We start from the raw sequence: 17,683 nt of genomic DNA, 5'->3' as shown, positions 1-17,683 counted from the left end.
CCCTCTAAGCCTCATAAAAATTACATGAAAATAGTCAGTGGGATTTTGAGCATATCCTGCCCTCCATGTACACACAGGGCTCCAAACTATCCCATTCATCTGGCACATAGAAATTGATGGGAAGGTCTGAGCTTTTATTTCCAAGTTTCATTGTTTGTATGATCTACCATAGGGAGGGAAGATTAAAGAATAAGGGAACGCCTAAATTTAGAAAGAACAAAGAAGAGCTCAATAGATGAATGCAAGTAATTGCATCAGGTGCAAAAACACAATTAGTGACATTATAATTACTGAAATTAAATATCAATTTATGTGGGTATGCACTATAACACTTCTGACAGCCTCAAACAATGTATGATAGCAAATAGAAGTGGGATGACAGCTCCCCAGTTTGTAAAGTAGAACTATAGAACCATTAAAGCTCACTTAAAGAATTTTATTCCATAAGATACAAGGACAGGAAAGGTTTCAGTGCAAAGAGGATAAGTGATAATAAATGCCCAGTAAAACCATGCATACATCTGCAGCTATTAAGACACACAGCAGCTTTTCTAAAATACAAATGTAGTACATGAAGTAACAAACCCTGCAGCAGCACCATGGAAAACTTTGGTCTGAAGGAGAGAGTGGGAAGAAGAGAATTCCCTTTGGGACAGGACACACCTCGCTTTAGATGCTGCAGGCATACAGGTTGCATGCTAATTGTGTCTGTGTCTTCCTCTAGTCCACAGGGAGGAACAAGTGTCACCAGAGACAATCCTGACCATAGAATATCCATTCAGCATGCCAGGTGGTGAGATGAATCCAGGTCATTTCTTTCCCTCACCAATTTTCATGAGAGAACTTTCCATCTCCTGGAGAATAATTTCTCTGGCATGTCTCCCCAAGGCTGGCCCTTTAAGTGTCTGAGAGCTCTGCAGCCACAAGGCAGCAATATTTTTCCCTTCAAAACACCTTCACTTTCCTCTCCCACCTCCCCTCTTTCCTCCTGGTGTTTAGGTCCTCTTTGCTAGCAGGATGGCTTATTTTTTCACCCCGTTGCTAGGTTGGTAGCCTAGTTTCCCAAGGAAAGGAAGCCTATGAGATCACACTGTCTGTGCAAGCGCCAGTCGGTCCCTCCTAAATAATTTTTGAGCCTGTGAACTGAGTTTGATCAAACTTGACGGGGGATAGAAGTCTCAAAGGTTTGAGCTGCCTACAAGTGCTGTAGAAGTAGGCAGGCAGAGGAGAAGAAATGCTGGGAGTGCATCCACTGCAGAAATATTTCTGTATTATTAGACACCAGAGAGTCCACATCGAAGACAGTCATTACCACCGAACTCCATGGGAGATACAATTTCACAGACTCAGCAGCTCACACGATGACTTGATTAATATGAGCATGAGCAAAATGTTCTTCTCCCCTTCTTCTAGAGCACAAGGCTTCCAGTTGCAGAGCAGCAGGGGAGAGTGCAGAAATGACAGGCTGGTAGAGTGAAATCCGAGCTAATTGCTGCTCCTTCTCATGCCACTCCTCGCGTGGAACTCGACTTCCCTGTGACTCCGGTGCCCCCATTTGCATGATCTGGCTCACACAAAGGATGAAATTGCACTGACTAAAGTGAGCAGAGCAAGTCCTGAATTGCTGTGGGCTCTGCTCAGGAGGGTGAAGCTGCCTCATAATGGGCCATGGTTTCTAAGGGCAGCTCCATGATGAAGCACCCAGCTCGTCCAGATCTGTGCTCCCGGCGCTGGTCGGCATTGCAGTTGCTAACAGAGATCCATTTACCACGAGTGTGAGCTGGAACACAGAGCTGAGGACCAGCAAAAGCTGTGAGCTGTGCCTGGTGCGTGGGCTGGCTCTCATTTGTTCCTGCTGTGGCTTTTCCTAGAAGTCAGACGCCCCAGGACTGCCTGACTACTGAGCCTGAACAAAACCCTCACAGTTCCTTGTTAACACTTGCTAGGGAGAAAAACAAGCTGTTTGCACAGGTGGGATTCAAAGAGAAGTGGAAATCACTCGTCTTACAGAAAAAAAGAAATATGACCCACTAACCACAGCTGACATTAAAATAAAAACTGGGGAGTTGTGCAACTTTTTGTGTTCAGTGAAATATTGATGTTTTCTTCTTCTCCTAAGCCTTCTAAGTATTGATGTGTCAGATATCTGATTTGGGTGGAGAGAGTGCAAATCACCAGCACCTAAAGAAAATGGAGGGAAGGTAATTAAATGAACTTCTGGCGCACAGCAAAACAGGGGGCTTGTGAGCAGTGAGTGACAATGCTGAAAACAGGCTGGGATTTTGCAAGCAGGACAGATATTGCAACCTGCCCTGGACAGTCCAGCCAAGGGCACAGGCTGAAATTCACAGCCTGGAATGCTGCAGCACAGCACCTGCGTGAGGCTGGGCTGCTACAACCTTCTGTAAGATGAGGTTTCTTCAGAGAGGGACGGGAGCCACAACTCTCCTGCACCCAGGGCTGGATGTTTTCTGTTACATAACAGACCTGTGAAGCGACACGGGAGCATCCTTTACCTATTATTTGTTGCTGTCATTTCAATCCAGGCGTTTTTCTTCTGATGAAAGCTAAAAGGTAAAATAAAATTTTTGCAATTAATAAAGCCTATCTCCTCATGTAGCATTTCCCATAAATCTCAAAGAACTGAAAGTGCTGCTCTCATTTAATGGGCACTAGGAGTAAGGGTGAAGGAGACCAAGTGAAATGTCTTGGCAACAGAAAAAAAACAAGTGTTGCATCATGGCTCTAGTAAAAGGGACAAGGGCATCTATTAAGCCTCAATAAACAGCAAAGCTTAGGACAATTTTCTGACATATTGGATTCTTCAATGAGGCATTGTGAAACTAATGTGACCAATGTTCCATGCTAACAAAATATGTTCTGTATTTTTCATCTGACAACATAATTTAAGGATTTGTTAGAATATGGGAAACAAAATGAGGCAGCGCCTTTACAGGAATCATTCCTTTGCAAAAGGCAGCTCGTGCCAGAGGACTGGAAAATTGAAAGTGCCCCAGGGGAACAGAGGAAGGGATAAAACCTCTTACAATACCCAGTCAAAATAAAATACATTAAAATAAGCATAAATACCAAACTGACCATTTACTGCAAAACTTCTTGCACTTAAGGTACTACAATGGTCAGAAGTGCTACTATTAGAAGTCCTGACTAAGAGAGACTATACTAGACACATGGTTTGACTCTTGAAGAGGTGCGTTTGGCAGAATTACACCATGTGCATAGCTGTATCTGAAGGAAACTAACTGACAGCCACTGCAAGAAAAGAGGTGTTTTAAGGGGATAAATCTGATAAAACAACTCCTATCGCTATCAGCGATTGTTTCTTTCTTGCAGTTACTAACGGTTTTTTTGGTTGGTTAGTTGGTTTTTACTTTGGTTGACTGAGGTTCTGAGGTTTTCATTTGCTGCCTTGGGGAGCATCAGTTTGAATACCCAGTAGTTTCCAAAGTGTTAAAGAAATTGGTGGTATTAAAGTGGTATTAAAGGATGCACTGCCCATCCACTCTTGAGGCTGCTTCCTGGCAAAAAAAAGCTGCTCTGCAGATTTGATCTCTGATGCTTGAGAAATCTAGTAAGTTTTTCACAGTACTTAATAAATTGATATCCTGGACAAGAAATGTGAAAGTGCAAAGCACAATGCACTCACAAAGCTCTTTGTACTTTGGTGGCATGAGCCTGGAGTTCATATTGGGATAACATAAGGTAAAACTGAGCGTTCAAAATCCTTACCTAGGCAGAATCCACATTGACTTCAGGGGATACATTTCCCAGAGAATGGCTGTGTAAAGAAGGTCAGGACTAGTTGCTGGTCCCCTGCAGCAATGTTGTTTCTCTGAAGAGACTTCCAGCACCTGTGATCAGGGATTTATTACTGCTGGTGAGTACCAGCAATCGGGTGTTGGTCAGTCTCACCTTGACCTTCAGGAGGCTGTTTCCATCTTTTCTTCATATCAGCTTTGGAGATAAGCAAACAAAGAAACAAAATAAAACAAACAGTACAGTCTAAAAAGCTAAGGCACAAGCCGCAGGCTGGGCTTCTGAGAATTTGATCCATTTAAACCTATTTCTTCAGTACCTTCTGAAAGGCAAAGTCTGTGCCAGCACAGTCTGCCCATTTGTTAGCAGCCCATTGTTCAGGAGCATGGGGCTTTGAGCAAAATCTTCAAACACAGACCCATCATGGGGATTTGGGGTGAAAGGAACAGCCAGTAACTCACCAGTAACAGTGCTGTGGTGCCTCTCCCACATCATCTCCAGTTTCTCTTCTCACTGGTAGAACTGGGCAGCAGAAGGTCCTTAGCCCAAAGCAAAGGAAAGCCCTTTCCTGCACTACCATTGCAACGGGCCCTGGGTTGAAACTCTCCCTCAAGAGAAGCTCCAACCAGCTGGAAGCACATTTGCCAACAGTGCAATTGATCTTCAGCTGCCTTTAGCCTAAAGAAACTCTTTCAGACATCTAAAATCGCATCTGATTTCATAACAGACTCCTCTGCAATCCCCACCACTTTGCCTGCTCTCAACCCTGCCCAAAAAAACCCCAAGACCTAAACCAAAAAAAGCCCACCCAAACCCACTCGTGATGAAGAACGAAGTGGCTCAGAAGAATAAGCTGATTTGACACCTCCTCCTGCAAGTCCTGCCAGCCAACTCCTGCAACAGCCTTGCTCTGCAGCACCCTGCGAGCAGGATCTGCAGCTCAGGCAGGGCAGAGGGAAGCGGTGGAGGAGGGAGGGGGGAAGCACAGAGGCTGCTCACACAGAAAGCCAGGGCTATTCCTGCTGCCCGCCCTGGAGGCACCACCTCTGCATCAGGCAGGAGTATCAGAGGGAGAATCTGGCTTTCTGGATTTAACAAGCTCACTTTTCCTTTAATTGGGGCCCTCAGGCACTACTGTAGTCCACCTAATGGCACTAATCATTAATGAATCTGCTTGGTGAATAGAAAGGCTGAGCTGTTCTCTCTCTCCTTAGGTTGTCAGCCCTTCTCACAGAATTTAGTGGGTTTCACTGGGTAGGACAGCAACTGCACAAATTTTAAAGGGACCCTGGAGAGGAAGAGGGCTGGAAGAGCCACAGATCCATTCATCCCTAGACTCTGCAAATGAGCCAAGGACCAACAGTAACTGGCTGCTTCCTCTGAGATGTAGACACAGGCACCAAAAGGTCCTGTCAGAAATGGATACTCCACCTTATTTCATACCATGCCTCCCTGATCCCTCCACAAGCACCAACCAGTTTGTTCTCACTACCACTCAGATTTTTCCTCAGTTTTGTGTGTCCTGGCTCAAGCTTTTGCTCCCAGCACAGGCCCACTCCGTGTCCCTGTTACAGCTTTTGAACAGATGGGAAAAGGTCTCTTTTTTTTTTTTTTTTTTTTTTTTTTTTTTTTTCCTTCCTTTTTTTTTCTTTCCCCTTACAGCAAAAATAATCGACCCGCACCAGCTCAGCGCAGCGCCGGCGGGGTCTCGCCGTGTCGGAGGGCAGCCCGGGCCGGGCCGAGAGGCCGCTCTCCCTGCAGGGCTCGGCCCGGCTGCTAACGGGGAGAGGCAGGGAGGCGGCAGGAGAGGCGGCAGGAGAGGCAGGGAGGCAGCAGGAGAGCAGGGAGGCAGGAGGAGAGGCAGGCAGGCGGCAGGAGAGGCAGGGAGGCAGCAGGAGAGCAGGGAGGCAGCAGGAGAGCAGGGAGGCAGGAGGAGAGGCAGGCAGGCGGCAGGAGAGCAGCCGCAGGCCAAGCCGGGCGCATCCAGCGCTGCCGGGGAGGAAGGAGCCAGCGCTGTGCAGCCCTCCGGGGACTGCGGGGCTGCGGTTGCTCAGTCGGAGCTGGGAATAGGAATTAGGGCAGGCAGAGCCGCAATGGCTGCAACTCTTCCTGATTATCCAGCCAGCTAGAAATGCACTGACTTGTCTTTTGTTTCAGCCGCGGGTTTTTTCCCTGTTGATCTGCATTTATATTTTGATTTGGTTTGTTTTTTTTTCCCTTTATGCATGCGTGTGTGCGCATTTTCTTTTAAGCGGGAGAGATAATTTTACTGTGGTCACTGTCAAGGTTTAAACGCCCTTCTGTTGCGTTTTCCCCCTCTCCAGCTCACCATCTCACGGGAGTTAGGAAGGGATGTTCGAGGCTTGAGCCTCTTCCAGCTCTCGCTGCCTGGGGCAGCGGGACCGGCCTGGCAAGCGGCAGCGCAGCCTTTCCCGCAGCCTCTACAAACCCTACAGGTGCAAGGCGGCGGGAGGCAAAGCCAGTACACTCAGTCCTTTTCTGGGACTTGGCGGAGGGCTCGCGTTTCCTGGCCCACACAACATGGCAAGGCAGAGCAACCATCCATCCCTGCGGCGGAGAAAATTAAATACGTAAAATCAACCACGGCGCTCAGAAATGGCCCTTGAAAGGAGCAGAAAAGGGAACAACCAATGCCCGGCGCATTGGGGGACTCTTATAAAATGGAGGGGCGGGAGGGAAGGGGGAGTTTGTTGGTTGCTCGTGCTCCCCGAAAAAAGGCACGGAGCAGCGGGATCGCCAGCGCGTCCGGCGGGGCCGGGCTTTGCTGCCCTCCCTGCCGCCTGTGCGGGAATCCCGGGCTGCAGTGCGGGCCGGCGCATCCCGGCTAGCCCGGCAGGCCTGCGCCCCGGGGGCGAGCGCCCGACTATTATTTGCCCCTAACAGGAGGAGACGGAAGGGAGGAAAGGGGCCCGGAGCGACCACCGGGCACCCTCCCCACCCGCTCCGCTCTTTTTCGCTGCTCTGCCGCCGTTTATTATTCCCCTCAACGGAGGGTTAATTGGGGGATGTGCTAATTACGGAGAGATTATTCATTAGTAATTGAACTTCACACGAAGATAACTCGAGTCCGCTAATGAGCTGGAAATCGCCCCCTTATTAGGGCGTTTCAGCTTTCTTCCGTGGGGTGAGGGGAAGCTGGCAGGCTGCCTTCCATCGTCCTGCGAAGGACGGGCCCCGTCGGGCGGCCGGGGAGGCGGCGGGAGCGCCCCGGGGCCGGGCCGGGGGTGCCGCAGGCCGGGAGCGGAGCCCGGGCACCCGGGCCCGAGCGGGGAGCGCTGCCCGCCGCCAGCCGGGACCCAGCCGGGACACACAGCAAGCTGCGGAGCCCCCGGCACCCCAGCAAGGGCTTCCTCTCCCCTCTCTCCTCGGCATCTGGCATTTCGTGCCACAGGAAACCGTAACAGCAGCGCCTGACCTCATGAATACAGAGATGTGCACAGAAAAATCAATTTAGGTCTAGATCCTCTGTGGGGAGGGAAAATAACCCGAACCATTTAAACAAAGCTCTGCTCTCCAGGGTTTTCCTTGTTCTTTGGTGGTGGTGGGGATTGAATCTAGAGGGAGGCCAAAGTAAAACGAAATTGAAGCAGACCTGTGTCTGCCGAAGCGAGGCTGGGCTCTGCAAAGCCCCCCCCCCCCAACACACGCATAATGTATTTTATCATTAAAAAATCAACATTGCTTCCAGTGGTAAAGGCGCCTGGCTCCAGTTCCCGAGCACATTCGTTGCTGGGATTCAATCCGTTTGGGAAATGCAGATTGGCTTGCGACCCACTGTTTGATTTATGAACTGTTACATTTGCTATTGCTTACACATTACATTGCGGACCTTGGGAAAGGAGGGAGCAGGGAGAGGGGGCGAAGGAGAGACTCTGCCACCCTACACATTGGCAAAGGAGAGCGATCGCGCGGGCGACGGCTCCCGGCGGAATAAATCACCTCGCACCAACTCGTGGTCCCTACCTCCCCATGGCCCACTCGCTCACCCACCCCCCCACCACCCCCGATCGCCAGCTGGGCTCTCCTCTCATAAGCAAAAAGGACGTGTTCACTATTCGATGTATATTTCTCTATAAAGGCATCAGGCGTCTATAAATAGCCGAGGTTAGAGCAGCTTCTGCTGCGAAATCAATACCCCGTCCCCCCTTCCCCTTGCTCCTTCGGCTGAGCTGCCTTATTAATTATGAAAGGGCTCCTCTGGCCCCGGCTCCGCAGCCTCCTCCTCCTCCTCCTCCTCCTCCTCCTCCTCCTCCTCCTCCCCCTCGGTGGCGGCGCTGCCTTCGCTCCCCGGGCCGGGCTGGCAGCGCTCCGCGCCCGCGGGAGATGCGCGCCCCCGCCGCCCCCGGAACGCGCGGCTGCTGCTGCTGCGCCTCCGGCTTCGGGACAGGAGGAGGAGGAGGAGGGTGGGAGGGTTTACAGAGTATTTATAAGGAGCAAAAGAAAGGGGGAAATAAAAAGAGAGAGAAAAAACAAACCAAAACAAAAAAGAGAGAGAGAGAAAGGCTTCGACTAAGCGATTGAGGCGCCCTGTCCTTGTTTGAACTGAAATTGCCGTGCTCGTCAAGGGATGGGTTCAAGATTTAGACTTCCTTGCCTTAAAAGCCCTGTCCTTTCCAAGATACTCTAGGTATATTTTATAAAAAGGACGACACCCTCATTTCAAACAATAATTTTTATTTTATACTTCTGTCTATACTTTGTAGCAAATCTTTTTTTTTGTTATTTTTTGCTGAATTGACTTTATAATAAACTTTTGTTTAAATTACATTTTTCTTCTCTTTTAAAATCAAGGCTCTTTTTTTTTTTTTTTTCAAAATCATTTTGCTGTTGTTATTTTTTTTCCTTTAGGTTTACATTTAAGCCCCCTTTTGTGATCTCTACGGTTGGATATTCAGGTATTTTACTGTTATGTGTAACATCTAAAACAAAGAGGAGGAAAAAATTAAAGGCAGTGAATTCGGAAAGATGCCTTCGAACAGCAAGTAAAGATAAACTCTCAGAGATGTTAGCAGCATTCCTTCATTCCTCCGGGCATTTAGATACGTCTTTCTTTCTCTTGCTCCTTCCTTCCTTCCTTAGCTGTTCGTTTCCCTCTCTTTCTCTCCCTCTCTCGCTCTCTTTTCCCCTTGAGGAAAAAAAATGTTCTTTTTTATATATTTTTAAATTTTTTTTTTCCCAGTGGAATGACCAAAAAAAACAACAAGCGACTGTGGAGGAAAGATGAGAGATTGTGAATTATTCACCATATGCTTCACACGTGGACATCTACCTTGGATTTCTCGCCAGTGCCTTTTCCTGTCTGCGGTTTTTGTTCTCGCCTCGCACACTGCCGCATTTTTAGCGGAGCCCGTGGCTCGCCGGGAGGTGCCCGGCCGGCTACAGCCTTAGCAGTGGGTGGCCCAGAGCCGTTCCTGAGATTGCGTTTGCACAACGAGGGCTCGAGTTAGTTTCTTTATATTTTTTTTCTCTATTTTTGATTCGAAGCGATAGTAAAGCTGAGGTCCGATTTGGGCTGCGCGCCGCTGCCTGTTTGGTAAGATTTGGCAAATAAAACACGGAAAAAAAAAAAAAAAAAAAAAAAAAAGAGGAAAAAAAAAAAAAAAAAGGGAGAACGCTTCCACAGTCCTACATGGGTGTTTCACCATCATCAGCCACCACCACCACCATCATCATCATCATCATCAACCACAGAAAAGCACAACGTCCCCAAAGCAACGGATGGACACTTCCTCTATAGATCCAGCACATGGAGAGGGTGTGGGTGTGAGTGTGCTCCTCGCCCCTAGAAAGGCAGCCAGGTCACTAGGGCGGCCCACAGAGCCGCCAGCAGCAGGGGCAGGGCCGGCCGCAGCAGGGACGGCGCCGCGCCGCTGCCGCCTCCGCACAGTTCGAATAAGCTGCCTTGGAAATCGAGGTTTTTGGATTCCCGTCTCAATTTCTCCCAGAGGTCTGTCGCTCCTTCCTGGCAATCGGTGAGCGCTGTGAGGGTGCAGGCGTGGAAATCATCCCAGTACCTGCAGGGAGGGAGAGCAGCCGGCGTCAGAAGAGGCAGGCACCCACCTTCCCGGGGCGGGGGCCGCCCCTCGGGCCCGCCGCCCCCTCCTGCCGTGCCGCCCCAGCCGGGCATGCCTGCCAGGGAGGCCGGGCCGGCGGGGAGGAGCCGCTGGATCGGGATTCGGGGTCCCCCCATCCCAACCCCGCCCTCGGCGCCAGCCCTTCGGGGCGCTGCCACAGTCGCGCTGCCGGGCCCCTGGCGGAGGGGACCCTGCCCGGCGGGAGGAGGGGACGTGTCCCCCCCGCTGCCAGGGCCGGCCCAGGGACCCGCGGGCTCCTCCCGGGGCTGCTCCTCGCCGCTGGGAGCGGGCTGGGCTGGGCAGAGCGGGTGGGAAAGGGACCTTTGGGGAGCGGCGGGCAGAAACCCTCGGGAGGGGTTCCCCGGGGCGGGGAAAGGCCCTTACTGCGGGAAAAGCTCAAGGGGGAAGAGAAGGAGAAGCAGGAAGGGTAGGAGAAGGAAGAGGGAGCATCTTCCGCTTCTGGGCGCCTCGCACCCTCAGCAGGGCAGCGGGAGCGACCCCTGATCCTTAGCCAGGGGTCTATAGGCAGGGAAGAGATTCCTAGGATTTCCTAGGATAATTTCCAGCTATTCGCACAAATTTTCCTTTTTTTTTTTTTTTTTTTTTTTTTTTTTTTTTTTTTTTTTAATTCTTTCTTCTCGGGGACTGGACCGGCGTTTGTTCCCGGGCAGGCACCCGCCGTCCATGGACGGTACTGGAGGATCTTCCCTCTCCACGTCGAAAATCGAAAATCACCCCAAATCCGCCTTCTATTCCCCCCACGCCTCAAGGCAGGCGTCTTCGAAACTGGGTCTTGATTTTCTTCCTTTTCCTTTTTTTTTTTTCCCTCCAAAGTAGTCCTGCTGCCTCTAATTTATGAGCACTCTAAGCTGGTTGTAGACTCCCAATGTTTGCTACATTTGTAATAAATAATGAGATACTGAGAAGCCAGAGTCTGAGAGTGTGCCTCTCCTGCAGTATTTCTGCTGTAATTGCATCTCCCAAAGGAAAATTAAATCTTTCACCATCTTCTTTCAATACACATTTCAGCACAGGGCGAAGGCAATCGGATGGTGGGAGGTGGTCGGGAAAAGGGTCTTTCTTGGAAAAGAGTTATTTTTAGAGATCAGGATCACATCTGGTCTGGCACTCGAGGGCACAAGATATCAAATCAGGGCGCTGCTGCCCCTGGGTATTTATTTCTGTTGCAGGACACTAAGTAAACCTCAGCCCAGCATTTACAGAGAGGTGCCAGCCTTTTTAGGTGTTTGACTCGGAAATCTCTAGGTAGGAAGAGAGGAGTATTACAGAGTCTCTTCCCATTTCTTTTCCTTTTTTTTTTTTTTTCTCCTTTCCTTTCCTTTCCTTTCCTTTCCTTTCCTTTCCTTTCCTTTCCTTTCCTTTCCTTTCCTTTCCTTTCCTTTCCTTTCCTTTCCTTTCCTTTCCTTTCCTTTCCTTTCCTTTCCTTTCCTTTCCTTTCCTTTCCTTTCCTTTCCTTTCCTTTCCTCTTCACGTCTTTTGTTTCCTGATTTTTGCGGAGCGAAATAAAAACCCAAAACTATTCCAAACTTATTTACGTCTAAAGATACTATCTCGTTTCTAAAGATTTCCTTTTTTCCTTTTTTTTTTTTTTTTTTTTTTTGTTTTTGGTTGGGTTTTTTTTTTTTAACGGGGGGATTTTGCACCGAGAAGCGGGGGAAGCACCCTGTGCTGCAGCCGCTCTTTTTTTTTAAATTTTTTTAATTTTTTTTTTGTACGTGCGGTTTGGGTTTGGGGTATTTTTGTGTTGTTGTTTTGTGGCGGTTTTTTCCATTTTCCTTCCAGACATAACGAAAATGCTCGCGTTCTCCTCCCTGTGCGGGACGCGATTTTGCGAGGCGAGCTCTTTTTCTCCTCTTAATATTTTTGTTGCTGTTGTTGTTGTTGTTATTGCTTTTATCATTGTTACTACTATTATTACTATTATTATTTTACTCCCCTTTATCGTTGCCCTTTCCTTCTTGTCCCTTCTGGGAGCAAATGGGTTTTCCCGGGGCCATGGAGGTGGCAGAAGAGAGCTGGCGCTGGGACGGCCGCCTGTCTGCCGCTGGGCGATTCATATCGTGACAGGGCTCTTCCCTTTTTAATTACGTTTTGTTTTCCGAGGAGCCGCCCCCCCAGCGCCAGGGTGGGCAGCGGTGAGCGTGTCCCACAGGCAGCAATAGGGAAAGGGATAACGATGCCGGGGCAGCTAATGTCAGCACCCCAGTGCAGATCGGGGGAAGGGAAAGAACATGAAAGAGGAGCTAAGTAGGGAGGAAAAAAAAAAAAACAACAAAAAAAAAAAAACAACAAAAAAAAAAAAAAAACCCAAGAAAATAAAACACCTGAGATTCACGGAGGCAAAAAAAAAAAAAAAAAAAAAAAAAAAAAAAAAAAAAGAAAAAAAAAAAAAACGGCGTTGTAAAAATTCCCGCCAGACTTCGCTGCTCCCCAAGCCCGGCCTGTCCCCGTGGCAGTGAGCTTGGAGGGACCCTGGAGCGGAGATTCCAACCCCAAAGCGCAACCCCGCGTTTCTCGTGTTCCTTCCCGCCGCCATCCGGCCTCGCCCCCCTCGCCCAGCCTCGGGTGACCCCCATTCCCCCCCGCGGCCCCGAAGAAGAGAGGAAAGACCTACGCGCAGATCGTTTGCAGATTTCTCTTGTCGTCCAGGTCCTGCGGGTAGTTGGCCATGTTATCGCCCAGCCGCAGCAAACAATCCGAGAAGCCCCTAAAGACCGCATCGCACCGCCCCGCCGCTCTCACCGCCTGCGCCAGGTACGCTGCGGGGGCAGGGGCACAGGTCAGCGCCGCCGCCCCCGGCCCCGCTCGCCGCTGCCCCTCCGCCCCGCCCGCCCCCAGCCCGGCCGAAAGCGCCACCTGGGGCAGCGCAGGGCGCTGGGACCGAGCCGGGCTCGCCATCGGCCCCTCGAGGAGGTGAGCCGGGGGCTCCTCGCCCTTTGCTTTTTTAGTACAGGAGGGTTCGGTGTCTGTGGATTAGCGACGATGCTTTCATTATATTTTTTTTTTCTATTTTTTCCCTCCATTTTTTTCTCTAAGGGGAGAGGAGGAGGGGAGGTGAAGATGCGCTGCCTGCTTCTCCCCGGACTTGATCCTTTGTTAGAAAATTCCTCCTGGAAGCAGCAGGAGCGTTTCTCCCTGCAAACGCAGGCGCACGCACACGCTCCCTATTGCCCAGGTCGCTGGGCAAACACCGTGCAAGGCGCAGCGGGAAAAAAATTAAATTAAAAATAGTAATAATACAAAAAAAATCACTAGAAAGAGCTGCGATGGAGACACTCAAAGAAGGGACCGCGACATCACGGAGAGAGCTGCGGGGGTGCCCACCCGGCCGTGCCCGTGCTCGGGGCGCAGGGCGGGACCGGGCCGGGGTGAGCCCCGCTCCCCCAAACCTGCCGGGCAGCCCAGGCACCCCCAGGACGGCTCTGGCCAAGGGCATTCTGTTCAGCACCATATCAACCAACACAAGAACAACCGCCTGCAAACGCGGGCGGAAAATGAGTTACGGGCTCCTCCTGCGTGCCCCGAGAGGGCGCGGCACGGCACGGCACGGGACACGGGACCCGCGGCAGGCCCGTGTCCCCGCACGGCATCCCGCCCACGGGGTACCCGGGCACGGCGAGGCGCTGGCTGCCCGTGGCGGGAGCTGGGGACGCCGCGCCGTCCCTGGGCCCGGGAATGTCGCTGCGGCCAGCGGGGGCGGGAAGGGCTTCCCCCGTCCCCTGAGGAGGAGCCCCTTGCCGCCCACACCGCCCGCGCCGCGTCCTCAGGGAATGGCTGCGGCACCCCAGGGGTGTGTGCGTGTGTTTCCTGGCCGGGTACGGGTTACAAGCTAAATGGCTGACTCCAAAAGAGACTGTTTCAACCCAAATCCTCCTCTTGCCGTTTGATTCATCGCTAACATGACTAGGTGGCCACTCCCCTCTACACACACACACGCACACACACACACACACACACACACACACCAGCATCAGCCGCCACATCAAACCCCCAGCAGGCTCCAGACATTGGCTACGATGGGGGGAAAAAAAAATAGAAAAAAAAAAAAAAAAAAAAAAAAGAAGGCAGGCAAACAAATAGAGAAGAACCGAAGACCATCCCGAGGGTAAAACCATGTCCTATAAAACCCGCGCCATCTCGCTCCAGCAGCTACAGCCGAGGGGGAGTTGTCACGAATTTCTGCAAAAAAGTGTCGGGCTGTGCTGAGAATCCGGGGTTCGGAGAGGAGCCCTGCCCCAGGCTGGGGCCGGGGGGGTGGCGGGGTCACGTTTGGGACCAGCGCTGAGCCGAGCATCCCTCGCCCCCGAGGGGCAGCCTGGCCCTGCCTGCCCGTGCCGCTGCCTCCGCACGGGGTATCCCTGGCTCTATGCCGCCCCAAACCCCGCCAATAAATTAAAAAAAAAAAAAAAAAAAAAAAAAAAGAAGGGAGGGAGGAAAAAAGGAAAAAAGCAAAGGCAGATAGACACGGTTCCTGTCTGGTTCAAAGACAACGGGATTTTTCATGAACTAGGTCGCTTGTGCCGTGCCGTTGCCACGACCTTCCAGAGCCCGCACCCATGCAAAGACAGCAGCGTGTGCAGCAATGTGCAATGCAGCAGGACCGCAGGACCCCTCCGTGACGGACCGGGCCCCCTCCCGAAAGACATTCCCCATTCTCCCCGTTCTCCTGCGGCTGGTCTATCCCTCCTGTCCCTTCCTTCCGCGGAGACTCAGCCCACCCCAGCCCCCCGCTCGGTCATCTCCCAAAATGTCAGGGATTTCGGACAGCTCCAATCTCCTATGCTTAAATCCTAAACAAACAAATAAATAAATCCTCACACACACCCCCCACCCCCCCCCCCCCCCCTTTTTTTTTTTTAAGTCCCGGTGCATAGACATTTTGGGAACGAGCCGAGCATCCATTTCACTCGAGCCTTTACCGGGGACGGGGCAAAGCCAGTGGCCCCTCGCAAACCCCACACCGGCAACCAGAAGCTGATTCCGGGGGTGGGGAGGTGCGGAGGAGGTGGGGGGAAGGTTACCCTAAATACCGAAGGAGGAGCAGAGAGGAGAGGAGCTCTCCACGAGCTTCAAAGCTGTCCCCTTCAGGGCACCGCAAAGCCACCGCACCGCCACCATCCCCACGGTGTGCAGCAGCATTTGGGGGGAACTTTCCAAACCACTGCTCATGCTGATGCCAGCCCGGGAACGGCATTTCCCAGCGACTCTAGCTGCCTTTTGAAATTTGAAATAAAATCCATCCTCGGCTGAACCAAATAAACACAACAGAAAGAAAATCTTCCTCCTCCTCCAAATGAATGAACGAACACACAAACAAAAATTGCAAGGATTGCAATTAAGGATAACATCCAAATAAAACCTTCCCCCTTCTTTCTGTGACAGTACACAAACTGGCCTTGTGAAGTGTTCAGCCTTATTTAAAATGGAATTGTAATACGAATGTAGGGGTTTGCATCATTTAACCACGTTTCCCAGAGGTCAAAATTTTGCTGCACTATTTCTTCTCTCCCCCCCCCGCCCCCATTAGATGAATAAGTGTTCAAGGGGGTTTTTGCCTCCCTTTCTAATTCTCTCCTCCTTTTAAATTTTTTCCCTCTTCTTTCTTTGTTACCTATAAAATTCTGCAGAGGTTTTCTGGAGAGGAGTGTGACCGATCAAAAGGATCTCTAAATAGCAATGCCGAGCGCTTTTTATTTTTTTTTTAATTGTATCAGAATTCCTTTGCAGGAAAATATTTTCAAAGGGCTCTTCACACCTGACAGTCTAGATAATAAAAGACGTGCTTTAATCCCCCTTTCATTTGAACCTTATTTTGGATCATGCTCGGGAATCTACATATCCAGTAGTAATCTTTAGCATTTGCCTAGATAGGACCAAGGTGGTCATTAACTTGGAGATTGTTTAACGTCCGTAACTAAAAAAAAATCTCATGAAAGAAACGTATAAAATGAACCCGAGAGCAAACTAACAAAAGCAACCAGCGAAAACACCAAGATATTGAACAAAACCGGCAACAAGCACACAAAATACACACCGGCATGGAAAGAAACCTGGTCTATTTTAAGTTACAGCATATATAGAATTTTTTTGGACCTGCTCGGTTTTTGACAGGTCTTCTCCAAACACAAAATTAACGACTGGGCGGTGGGACTCCGCGATTTTTAAAAGTAATTTTTATTTGTTTAATCACTGCATTCGAGTTGATTATTTCCTTTAATTTAGTGATGGGTTTTCTTTGGTTTTAAGATGCTCTACAAACGGGAAAACGTTCTGGTTCCCAGAGGGAGACCTTCTCTTGTCCCCTGATTTTCTGCAAAAAAACTTTCCAGCTAGATCTCTCGCAAGACATTTTGTGCCCGTTCTAATTTCTCTGTCCCTCGGGGAGAGGAGGAAAATTTCTTAGCACCGGAGTCACCAAACTGTAAGAGGAAGGGAACGAAGGGGACATCCGAAACCCAGATACAAACGCAACGGAGAGAAAAGGAGGGAAAAGAAGGAAGAAGAGGCGGAGGGAAAATAAAAGGCGAAGTATGAGTGAGCATGCACCGCTTTAGGAAAACGAAAACCAAAAGTGGTTTACGAGAAACCAGACAGCGGCTCCCTTTCCTGCGGGCTCCCTTGCCCTGACAGCGCGCCGGAACGCGGAGCTGCTGCCGCGGAGGGAGCGCGGGGAGCGGGGAGCGCGTCCCGCACGGACCGCGGGGTTATCCCGGCATTCCCGCATGCAGCAGCCGGGCTGGGGCGCGCACAACTTGACACGGAATTTGGCAGTCCACTTACCTATCTGTACAGCAAGGATCAGAGAAATATAACTGCCGTTCAACTTAAGTCCCATCCTACATTTAGTAAAACCATTTGCGGCTGCAGATCTTTAAATAGTTACTTTGGAGAACGTGGGGGAAAGCTGAAAAATAGACATTGCCAACAAGTTCCGAGCAGCGGAGGACTTTGCAGACAAGGGGGGGAGACAAGAGGAGAAGGAGAGGAAGAGGGAGGCAGCGGGAGAGGGCGAGGAAGGCTGGCTGGGAATGGTTCGCTCCATTAGGAGGGGGCGGAGGAAGTACAGCCTCACGCCCACCACCGGCCCTGACGTGGGGGGATGACACCGGCCGGGTTTTTTTCCCCCCTTCTTATTTTTTTTTTTATAAATGTGCACCTTGGAAGAGGAGCGCCATTTATAGGCATCACAGGCTGGATTTACCCGCTCTCCCCGTGTCCCCCCGCCCCATAAATCGGCGAGAAATTCCCCCCCCCCCCGCTCCCCGCGTTCCTCCGGCCCCGTGTGGCGGCGCTGGGGGCGGCGGCCGGGACCGTCCCCCCGGGGCGGGAGCGCTGCGGGGGCGGAGGGGACACACAGACGCAGACACACAGGCAGACACACAGACACGCAGGCGGAGGAGCCGCCCCCGGGGGTGGGGATAGCACGGCAGAGCCCCCCGCCCCCGGGGCCGCCCCGTCGGGGCTGGCCGGGCCGGCCCAGCGCTGCGCGGCGTGCGGGGCACAGGGACGGCGGGGTCCCCTCCCCCACCATGACGTCACCCTCGGGATGAGGTTGTGGGGAGCGGGGAAGGAGGGGGGCCGCTCTCTCCGCTCTCTCCGCTCTCTCCGCTCTCTCCGCTCTCTCCGCTCTCTCCGCTCTCTCCGCTCTCTCCCGGCCTTTTCGCCGGCGCTCCATCCCGGCGGCGGCGGCGGCCCGGCCGTGACACCGCACAGGGTGGCGTGGCCAGCGGGGTCACACGCGTGGCACAGCCCGGGGCATGGCGGCGGGGCTGCCCCGCGGCGGGGACCGT

The 17,683-nt window shown here is 51.5% G+C and overlaps 1 protein-coding gene across 2 annotated transcripts; it reads right to left on the bottom strand.

Moving 5' to 3' along the window:
- Nucleotides 1–415: 415 nt before the first annotated feature.
- NRN1 (neuritin 1) lies at nt 416–16,935 on the bottom strand. 2 transcript variants are annotated; one of them, XM_063161272.1, is made up of 6 exons: nt 16,674–16,935; nt 12,508–12,652; nt 9,068–9,812; nt 3,751–3,975; nt 2,517–2,567; nt 416–2,181 (listed from the first exon to the last, which is right to left on the bottom strand). In XM_063161272.1, the coding sequence occupies exons 1-3, from the start codon at nt 16,726–16,728 to the stop codon at nt 9,581–9,583; spliced, it is 432 nt and encodes a 143-aa protein (XP_063017342.1). In that variant the 5' UTR covers nt 16,729–16,935; the 3' UTR covers nt 416–2,181; nt 2,517–2,567; nt 3,751–3,975; nt 9,068–9,580. The 2 variants fall into 2 exon arrangements, with proteins under 2 accessions (XP_063017342.1, XP_063017343.1); XM_063161273.1 differs by having other exon boundaries at nt 3,751–3,872.
- Nucleotides 16,936–17,683: the final 748 nt, after the last annotated feature.

Source organism: Melospiza melodia, chromosome 1, assembly GCF_035770615.1.
Source record: "Melospiza melodia melodia isolate bMelMel2 chromosome 1, bMelMel2.pri, whole genome shotgun sequence".
Taxonomy (NCBI): Eukaryota; Metazoa; Chordata; class Aves; order Passeriformes; family Passerellidae; genus Melospiza; species Melospiza melodia.
The sequence above is the reverse complement of the archived record's forward strand: the minus strand, read 5'-3'. Positions and strand labels throughout refer to the sequence as shown.